This window comes from Chenopodium album, chromosome 25 (assembly GCF_948465745.1).
Source record: "Chenopodium album chromosome 25, dcCheAlbu1.1, whole genome shotgun sequence".
NCBI classification, from domain to species: Eukaryota; Viridiplantae; Streptophyta; class Magnoliopsida; order Caryophyllales; family Amaranthaceae; genus Chenopodium; species Chenopodium album.
The window spans coordinates 10,989,390-11,000,406 of NC_137858.1; the positions used below are offsets into that span (position 1 = coordinate 10,989,390).

The 11,017-nt window shown below is 34.7% G+C and overlaps 2 protein-coding genes across 3 annotated transcripts; both read right to left on the bottom strand.

Moving 5' to 3' along the window:
• Positions 1-610: 610 nt before the first annotated feature.
• LOC145614398 (uncharacterized) lies at positions 611-4,550 on the bottom strand. 2 transcript variants are annotated; one of them, XM_081669447.1, is made up of 6 exons: positions 4,367-4,550; positions 4,017-4,087; positions 3,396-3,501; positions 3,096-3,228; positions 1,122-1,268; positions 611-905 (listed from the first exon to the last, which is right to left on the bottom strand). In XM_081669447.1, exons 1-6 carry the CDS (start codon positions 4,441-4,443, stop codon positions 894-896), a joined length of 546 nt encoding a protein of 181 aa, XP_081525573.1. In that variant the 5' UTR covers positions 4,444-4,550; the 3' UTR covers positions 611-893. The 2 variants fall into 2 exon arrangements, with proteins under 2 accessions (XP_081525573.1, XP_081525572.1); XM_081669446.1 differs by having other exon boundaries at positions 611-1,029; positions 4,367-4,544.
• Positions 4,551-5,926: 1,376 nt separating this feature from the next.
• On the bottom strand, positions 5,927-11,017 carry LOC145614950 (single-stranded DNA-binding protein WHY2, mitochondrial-like). Its single transcript, XM_081670030.1, has 8 exons — positions 10,885-11,017; positions 9,863-9,981; positions 9,666-9,751; positions 9,502-9,591; positions 8,492-8,586; positions 8,329-8,402; positions 7,654-7,742; positions 5,927-6,341 (listed from the first exon to the last, which is right to left on the bottom strand). The coding sequence occupies exons 1-8, from the start codon at positions 10,914-10,916 to the stop codon at positions 6,225-6,227; spliced, it is 702 nt and encodes a 233-aa protein (XP_081526156.1). The 5' UTR covers positions 10,917-11,017; the 3' UTR covers positions 5,927-6,224.

Below are 11,017 nucleotides of genomic sequence, written 5' to 3' on the forward strand. Positions count from 1 at the left end.
TTTCACTACTCATTTTTCCTCAAACTCTTTATGGTTGGTAATCTTAAATTTTACGAGTATTACCTTCCATAAATGGATAATTTCTCTGCCCAATTGAATGCAAAAAGTACCCTGTACTAAATAAAATCAAATTAAATCTTTGTTTAGGGAGTTAATCTCAAATCTTCTTGGATTCGGTTTTAAGTGAGAGTAGCTCAAGTCTAAAGAATATCCAACTTAAATCTTGATAAGAGTGGATCTATTGATTTATTTGTCTATCCTGCATAACCCTTTTAAGAAGTGCAAAGAAGCCAGATAGTAGATGATGTACCGCACCTCCCACACTTGAAAGTTTAGGGTTTGAGTTACCACACTTCAAAGGATTTGGAGATCATACTCAACTAGCCAAAGAGAGCATGTTGCTTTCAAAGTACATACAAAGTGCTACGTACAAACTTTTACTATAACCATCATTGCCACCAACTGAATAGACCGTCTGAGATTTCTGGCTAACCAAATCCTCACTAAGGACTGGTAAAAAGTCAAAGAGAGCACTCCAACATGATCTTTCACTGTTTCACAAACATATACGAAGTAAATTGCAGTACCAAGTTGGTACTTGGTTGTATGATGCTAGTTGCCTGATAAAATCCGGCTAGAATTATACATTCATGTATAAACAAACTATGAAGTCAATAATATACAATCTTCACTAAGAGTTCATTGCCTCATCTTCATGACAGAATGTATGTGTGCCTTCTCTCTCCATAATTTTGGTTATTTACATATTTGAAATGGAGGGAGATAATTGAATAGGGCAAGAAGGGGTTTCACTTTAGATAGTTCTTTCGACAGCAATCCATTGGTAACGATCATCCTCCATACAGACAGCAGCATAAATTGTTCAACACAGGTCATTGTTTTTGCTGGGATTCACATGTACATAAAACGCTGAACAAAGATCAGTTCTTTGTGAAAAGAGCACCTCTTGATCAGAGCTAGCAATTCAACTAAACAAATCCACGAGCATATAGTCTATACTATCAAGGCCTGGAGAAAAAACATGGATGGCCTGAATGCCTAAAATTCACAGGAGCAAACTACATGTGTTCTAAACATAAAATAGATCAGGCACTCCTCACCTTGAGCCTAAGTTCTTCATCGCTTTTTAGCTTCTTTGGGCTTAGGGGGTCGGAGCTGAATTTCTGCACAAGAATCTTGTAACAAGGGAAAAGTACAACATAAAGTAGGGCCAGGATGAACGGTGCTGCAAGCAGCCACCCCACCAACTGTACATAGAGTCAAAAAAATCAGATCAGCATCACAATTTAATGCAAGTGCAGGAAGATAACTAGGACAAAAGAACAGTACAAGCATGAAAAACAGAACACTGAGAAGGCAATTGAGGTATAAGTTTTTAACAAGGGGAACTAATGATGTATTAATGCAATGGCTTAGGACTTTGGATGATTGACCCTAAGCAGCACAATAAAGCAAGTTTTATTAAACAATCACAAAAGTGGTAAGAAAATCCAGTCTTTTAGAGTTCTACTCAACTTATATTAACTTGTCTCAGATGAAAACAAGTTCAAATACATACAGCGTAAAAGGGAGAAAATTAAAATAAGTCATATAGCGGCTTTTTTTTTTTGGGTTGACAACAGCAGATTACCAGATTTCAGTTGAGAACCAATTGATGACACAAAAGTAATGATGAACATATTAGGAAAGGTCAGTCTGAAGCTTATTAAAATAAAAAGAACAATAACTTCGACATATAAGGTAGTTATGTGATCACATGATCATCATCGTCATCTAACCTCTTAAATTTCAAAAACAGTTGGTACATTGGGATCTGTCATCAAAGATTTTTAATGGATAAAACAGTTATGATCAAGGATAATAACAGACCATACAAAGCAAAACCAAAAATTCTGATGACTGGACTTAACCTAAGGAGATGATGTTGCACCAAAAAAAAAAAAAAAATGTCCCTTAAAGGTAGATAAATAGGAGCATCAACATGACAACGCCTTGATGAACAAGAGGTGTGACATCACCTTGAATAATATCTTATAGAAAATATTTTTATCCTTTTTCAATATATTTTTGGATTAGAACTTTCAATACAAGGAGAATATGTTGTACTTGTACTTGAAGACGAACAATTTCTTTATGAATTTTGACTGACAATGCAGTTTTGAAATCTAATGAACCCTTATGATATATATTATCTATATTTTGAGGAGCATATGACTTTGAAAAACGAATTTGATAGATAGTCGCTATTTATTGTTTTTTAAAACTGGACAATCAAATAAATGTGGTTTCCTAATATCAACCATAGGAATGCATTTTGTAGGGAACCTAGGGTTGTGCGTTATCCACATGAGTATAGTTTTAACAGTGAACTGTCATCAAAGAAAATGTCTAACAAGTTCCTTTAACTCATCAGCTGTCTGTATAAATTGCTTACTTGAGTAAAGCTGTCAACCAAACAACAAACTTCTGGCTATTACTTGGTAGCTTATGTTTACCTTTTAAAAGCGATAGGGAGGTTAGATACACAAAATTTATATTTCTAATCCTCAAAACAAAGAAAGGTATTTTATACCACCTTTTATCCATCCTTTTTTGTTAACTATATATTATCCCACCTTTTATCCATCCTTTTTCGTTAACTATACATAACTGAATGAATGAACCCGAAAAAGAGGTACCAACAGCACAACACTTTGGGATTCCGGAATTAGAAAGACAAATCAAATGTCTGTTTAAACTCTACCTATATTTCTTATATGCTGCTATTACTAGTATTAGATTGATTATCAAATAACCCTTTTTCTAATCAATCTTCAAGAGAGGAAAAAAAAAAGAAGCCTTTTGAGATTGTGAGAAGTCTTTGAAGTTGTCAGTTGTGTAGATGAGGCTGGCACTGCCACCTTTCCTTTGCCTTACCCATGGTGGAAGTTTCATTAAGGCCACTAGGGCTATGGTATACACTATACAGCTGTTGCTTGGTGTGCAAGGTATAACATACAAACTCACCCAATATAATAAAGAGAGAAAACAAGTAGAGAGGCGGGAAGAAGAAATGTAATAGGTTGGATTCATACCGCATGAGCAATGCTTAGTAGAACGTCAGTTGAAGCTTGGCCTGTCAGAACCTTCTTCAAAGCATCAGAGGTCAATGGAAATTGAGGACCGCCACAGATAGCTTCACCAAGACGCAGGAAGGGTATCACCAAACTACAAAGCATACAAACTAGAATTTAGTGGAGCACAAAATTAAGGGTACAAATGAACCACAAAGGTACAATTATTAGACCAGCAACCCAATCACAGTCAGAAATACAGCAAAGTAGATTTTACCTCATAGGAGATGTTTCCAATTAATCATTTAAAAGAAAATTTACCTCAATTCAATGGGAGTAGCCACAAAATTTGCCAGCAGCACACTTGCAGGATGGCAACGTGACCCCAACAAAGGAATAGCAATTCCGCATAAAAAAACAGTTACCCCTGTTAAAGTTAAACTTAGCATGTATATTTTCAAATGAACATTACTTAAATTCAGTTGTCGCACTAGTGCGCAGAAGCAAGATGATAAAGGAATTATAGCAATTGACTTCTATTGCAACTTCCAAGGGAGCACCACACACACAATATTGAGCAAAACTAGAAACTTATTGATAAAACACATAATTAAGAATTGGAGGTCCATCACCAAGGACATTTGCATGTGACATCCTTTACAAGATTGCATATAAAATCAGCTCCTATCACCCTCGTTTATTACCACTTACCAAACAGGCCGATAGTGTAATACACTAATACATATCACAGTACCGATAATTTACAACCAAATTAGATCCTCAAAACAACCCCATTTGTAATTGCAGATAGCTCAACACAAACACATAAACAACAAGCTATATCCAAAAACAATTCATATACCCAAAAGCTCAAATTATCACATCAATAGTAAAAATGCATAAACTCTACTCAATTAAACAGGAAAAAGAGGAAAATCATACCACATATTGGGAACACACCCAAGGTAAAACCCAGAGCTGTTGAAAATGCCAATTGTTTAGGCTCAGCACCCCTGTAATCATTTCAATTAAACAATAATAATTAATTACAATAATCATGATATAAAGCATTATATGCTAATTTCGAAAATGGTCAATAAACCCAAATCAAAGTTTGGAAATTTGAACTTAAACAAACATTCAAAAGATTATTTGACATAGATTATGATACCCACCTCAAAAGGGTCAATAATTGGAGATTATCAAAGTAAAAAGGTTCAAAATTTAAGAAAAAAAAAGTAGAAAAAATACCCAAATAATCTCTAAAATACCAAATAGATAGAAAAGAGTACCTGCGTAAAATTTGGAGAAGGGGTTCGACGATCTTGTTGTGAAGCCAGGTACCCAAAGCAGACGTCGGATTCCGCATTTCTCGGGTAGGGTCGGGTCGGGTTGAGAGAGAAAGATCTTGCTAAAGAGTAATAATGATTTGAGATCCGAAATGGAGTGAAGCCAAACTGAAATTAAGAATGGTTGCTCAAGTCTGAACCAAAGTTTCCATTTTTCGTTCTCACCTCATTTTTTATTTTTATTTTTTATATAATCATGTTTATTTTTTTATTATATTTTCTTGTGACTCACTAGTTTTAATTTTGTTCTCACCTCATATTTTGTACTTTTATTTTCATGTCACATTCACATGAGATATTCTATTAGTCAAAATTCAAAAGATCATAGTAGAAAAGTGTTTTGGAGCTAATTATCAATGGTGTTGTCAAAATAAATAAAAATTATCAATGGCTCGACTCAAAATAGTGCAAGTTTAAAATGCATTTTAGGTAAAATCTATTATAATTTAAAAAGCTCATTTTAATACAACTTAATTCAAAAATTAAAAAAAAAATGCGGATTTGAGCAAACTTGGAATACTAAAGTTTAGCCTAGCCCTATGCTTGATTAATGTATTAATATCCATCTTTGCTAATTTGAGGTGCACTGGCATTTATCTAATTAGGCATACTATTTGTCCTAAATTACTACATAATCTTTAACAGTATAGGATTTTTTCCGTCATAAATTATTTAAAAATCAATTTTATACTCCGAATTTCTATTACATTGGTGTTAAATGAGGTCAATTTTCAAGTGGATAGAAAAGCAAGAGAAATAATAAAATATTGAAAAATGTGTCATTTTGCAAAACTATTTGCAAAACTATTTTAAAAAGTATAAGAGGAAGTTTAGGTTTCTTTTCAACATAGACAAAGAAGTTTATCTTGGTGGTAAAATTGTAAATATTTTCACATTCTAAACAATAATAATAATAATAATAATTCATCTTCCTCCTCCCTAATCATGAGTCATGACCCACCTCCATGGTCTCATCTTCTTCCTCCTTCGATCCCACCCACCTTCATCTTCTTCCTCCTCCGATCCCCACCCACCTTTATCTTCTTCCTCAATTTGCTTCAACAAAGAACACCAAATCCCGACACCACCTTTGTCAAATCCAATAAAAACCCTAAGAAAAAATATAGAAATTAAAATATAGAAATTAAGGGACTCGTTAACTCTAAGTGGATATGTGTCGTTTGCTAGTGTGACTTCCCTCCTCTATTAAGTTCACCATTGATGGTGTCCAATGTGTTCGAGAGCTTCTTCGTATTCATGAGTTCTCCAATATTCATTGAAGTTGTTCTAGAGTGTCTCTTCTTGAAGATGGCAAAAATAACTTTGTTTTAACTTGAGAAATGACAACCGTATTTTCTCCAAGTATAGGATAGCCTAATAAGAAAAGTGTAACAAAACATCTTGGACATATATGCGCTTAACATATAGGTCGCCTGCCTAAAACATCAAAAAGAAAAGTGGAACAAATGGATTATAACAGCATCATGGAATAAATGAACCAGGTATAAGTCCTTTGACTTAATATTCGCAAGTCATGTAACTTCCATACACACCCCAGGTTCTGGGCAACAAAATTCAAAGAAGTACAAGAAGCATACAACTAACCCCATACCAAAATCAGGCTCTTGAATACAGCAAGGAAATTATGTACTATATTACATATACTGGCATCCTAGGATAACTTTAACAAAGTCGACTTCCTAATCATCATGGAGTTGGCAAAAGGCCTTTCTTACAAAATGAAAATTCGATTGATACAGTCCAAACAAGTCCTATGTTCATTAGTCGGTTGTGTCTCAGTTCATCTGTCCCATTCTGAATCCATGCTCCGCAGACCAACTTTCGTTGCATTCTCCTCCTTAAAAACGGGTGGCTGGCTGGAGTATCGATCCCAACCCATGATGTGAGGCAACACAAACTACAAAACCAAGTCATATCAAAGGCCAGCAAGAAGCAAATATACTGATGATAGTATGTGCTAACAAAATAGATGCATTCAACAGAACTGCGGCAACTGTCAGTCACTAAGCTGAAGAGCAGTACCAAATACTAAACCAGTCACTAGTTGGTCTATGATTCGAGAAATCGTTTGAACTCTTCTTTGGTACTTTGTATTATTTTCTTACTTCCATCCTATAATTGGGATAGACTAGGAGAGTTGTAGGAGGAAAACAGACATAAGATTTGCAAGGGTGAAAAGAATTGGTTCCTATTCACAGCTATTATACTACCACCAAAGAAAGGGGGGATATTACACCTCAAATATTTGAGTGTCCTATCCAATATCAACAAATTCGTATAATTTTATAATGCAACTCTCAACATTTAACAAAAAATCAAAAACTTCGCAAATTTCCATTAATGCTCCTACATAAATTCATCAGTTACATTAAGATCGAAAAAAGCTAAAAGTTATTGTTGGTAGTTTTTTCAAATTAATTACAGGCAACTAACTACAAGATATCTCCACCTTTGAGTATGAAGAAGAGGAATGAAAAAAAACTTATAATTGTTACCCAGAAGAAATAATTAGCTGCCCTTACATTTATAAAGCTAGACATCTCTACCTTTGAGTATGGAGAAGAGGAATGAGAAAAAACTCATAATTGTTGTCCAAAAGAGATAATTAGCTTCCCATACATTTAAAAAGCTAAGGGATGCAAGTATATGAAATATCTTACACAGGTTCCAAGTCATGAGCAAGATAATCAAGAAGCAGAAGTCTGAATGGTCATACATTAAACATGAAACCAACTAATCCAACTAATATTGCATATTTCCAAGAAATGATTGATTAGTTTCAAGAATTTGATTACAATGAATACAGTGACGTGATAGGAGCAAAGAAGAAAAATTGAAGAAATGTACGGCAATGTTTTTTGACTGAGATTAACTCTTGAAAATCTCTGAAATTAACAAAGAGATCCTGGCAAATACCCTTCTTGGTCCAAATATCCAACTACTAATACCCATCACCAGATTTTTCTTCTAAATTATAAGTGAAAACTGAGGTTCACTCATTATCAATAAGAGTTCAGATTGTTTAAGAATATAAGAAAGCAAGCAACAAATTTCAAGATGAGAAATGGGCAAAACTCTGTCAGAGTATGTCATTATTAACCAGGATACAATAATATTTACTCCCCTCCCACCCACCGAGCCACTGGCCACCAACCACACAAATTTAAAAAATGCGAGGAATTTAAAAGAGGGAGTTTAAGGTCTCATACACTGAATGATGTGCGCATGACAGCAAATTCAGCACTTGTCACAGGAACAGAAAAGCGCTTATTGGTCTTCGTGATGTTATTGGTAACACCTAGAAAGATGGAAGGCAGAAGGATCAAATGAATAGACAAACAGTTTTCTAAAAAAAATGTTGCAAGCCAGGGTAACCATTAACTCTTTAAGGCAAACATCCAGTGAACTAGTATAATTGAGAAAGGAAATCTATTCAAACCTAACATATTCATAGCACAGTAGTTTAAACTGTAAAAATAGGTGCCTATTACAGTATTACTCCCTCCATCCCTTTTTACTTGCCTCAATTCCTTTATAAGAAATTCTCTTTGTTTTTTCTCTTGGGTTGGTCCCACATTTACCCACCCGTTATTTTTTTAATTCTAAGCTATTTTACTTGCATAATAGCTTGTGCAAATGGCTATGGGACTTGTAAATAGGGATGGAGGAAGTATACAAGAATTTTAAAGTTAACCTTGTATGATTTTTTCTAGCAAACTGTAAACCAATACCACCAGGCCTTAAATATAATTAATAAATGCATAATACCTAATTTGGCTTTCAATTATAGAGGATTCAGAAGGCAACAAAGTATTCATCTACAGCTAACCCAAAATTGTAGGAATGAACATAGAGAGGAAAGATACAGCAGAAACAAGACTTACTCAAAGACATGAAATAACCAGTACCGTCTGGACTTGGTTTAATTGATAAGCTCTTTCGCACTTGGCCAGCATTACTAACATTGTCATATACAATGTAAGGATTAATTTCACGATGCAGTCATGCAAAACATGATAGAAAAACTGTTCTATGACAAAAATTAACCTTGTCTTCATAGCAGGATCATGGAAAAAATCACAAGAACCATTAGGACCCAACGCAATCAAAGAGCCAATCTCAGTGGGTGACAACGCAAACATCTGAAGAATCAGACCAAGTCAGTCAAACAATAAAAAGGTAGGAGAATGACAAGAAGAATATGGGACACTTGTCTCACCTTTAACAGAAATTAATAAACTAAATAGGTGACTATGTGACATACAAGATGGTAAAGCAGATCAACAACTAGAATAGTTGAGCTACATGCTCCAAATCCAAGGTTAGCATCCACTTTGTATTCAAGTGATAATGCTCAGAAGATCAGTATATATACCCTTGTTTCGGACCTATGAAGAATCATATACACTGATCTACTTGAAAAATGATTCTGAATACAAGCAGATAAGTATCATTGCTCAGCCCGACAAACCAATATTCTCCAGTTATTAAGGATAGTCATATTCACTTATCACAACTAATGGGCCAATGAAAGAATAATTTGGCCAATAAGAATGATATACGAATCATGCCAAGTCAACTATAATTTTTATGAGACATCACAATAATGCATGCTTCTACAATCTGCAAACATCGCCGTGATATAGACTACAACTACATTTTAAAACCCTGTTTCGATCTTGATTGCAAACCAAGAACAGGTCTCTTCCATATAATAAATAGTCAAGAAACTGTAACAGATGATGGGAAATATCGTATGCATAACCTCAAAACAAAAAATTCAACAGTGTCCTTGCAGATTTTCCTAAGACTGCTTGTTCATCATCCAAAGTAAAGAGGGTTTCATGCCTGTATTTCAGGTAATGCAGCCCTGTGAAGACAGAAAGCTAACATATACTGTACTATGTACTGCATTTATTCATCCGTTTAAAACTTAAACACTATGATCCAATCCAAACATTTATATCTTAGTGGGAAAAAAGGATGTATCAACGTATCATGTATATAAGCCTGACAGTAAACTGTTCAATAGACCCGCGGAACAAGCAATTGTCTACCTGCTTCCTCTGCCAGTCGTACTTACGCTCTCCCACAGAAGGAGAAAAGGTCATCATAATAAATCCTTGACGCTTAACTCTGATACCAGACTGCACACCAAAATATTTATTATTAACAATCCCAGAAAAAATAATTAAGAGTAGCTTATGTTCATACTTCATACATCAACTTTACAAAATTTTGGAGGAATGGGTTCAGCAGATAATGCCGCTTTTCCCTTGTACACATGGTATGGTGCAAAAATGCGATCTGCACGTTGTAAGAAACATCTCAGATACATGCAAGGGCTCATCAAACTCAATCAACCACAATGCAATTCCAAAAGGAAGAAAAAAAGAATCCATTTGATATTGCTATTACCATTGGTAAAACTCTTTTGTCCAACTGTAGACATGCAAGCATAGCCCATCAAAGCGTGCAAGCCAAAGACATCTTGTGTAGAATTATTCCGGTTGAGGAGTTGTCCGGGAACATAGCCCCTTAATTTCAAGAGAAAATAGAATAGAATGTCACTAAAAAGTTCAGAAATAAATCAGCTTATTCTACTTTGGCAATTGGCATCCTCATATCCAAAACAGTAGTAATGACAATGCTAAGGCAGGGTTTTGTTTAATTAAGAAGACAATGCTATCCTTCTACTTGATGTAAAACTAAGCCAGGAAAATAACACTTGTTCCATCACAAAAAGAGCATATGAAAAAACTCCCCAATCAACCTCCTCCGTCATTCAATGTATTACCATCAAACACCAACACTTTACGGATAGAATTCTATACCATAAGCTCATTACACTAAAACATGAGCTAAAAATTTCTTCATCTGCAACCATTTCCAAAACTTTCCTTCTAGCCGAATCAATTTACTCCGAAATCTATTTGCAAACCCACTTTTATTTTGGCAAAACATACTCCGAAACATCAACACAAAGTACAACAACCTCTTCAGCCACATTCAGTCAGCCCAAAAGTATCCCAAAGCTCCAAATGCATGAAAACCACTTAACCATCAACACAAAGAACAAATTCAGACATTTCAATCCCCATTTTAATTTTAATTTTATTTATTAATTAGGAGGGAGAGTAACATCATAAAGCAACATCACTCACAGATTATTAACAAATATTTTCGATTAAACAAGCAAATACGAAATCAATGCTTAAATAAAATAAAACAGAGAATGCACATTCAGTTCGACGCAAGCATAAAACTATAGCAGAAATGTAGTCAATTTACAGAGTAATGCTACAATAAACAGAAAACCAAAACCCTAAAAGCAGTAAATAAAGGGTATAAATAAAATTGAAAAGACGAATTAAAGGAAAGGGGAAATAAATAAGAACCCTAATTGCAAAGATTGAAATTAAGCAGAAAGTAGAGTAAACCTGGACTTGAAAATGGAGGCTAATTTCATCATATTGCTAGAAATTTCGGAAGAGAATGGCTGAAGCAAGGGGCCAGTAATGTGCAGCAAAATGGGGTTTTCAGCGGGAAGAGAGTGAGAATACAGACTTGACT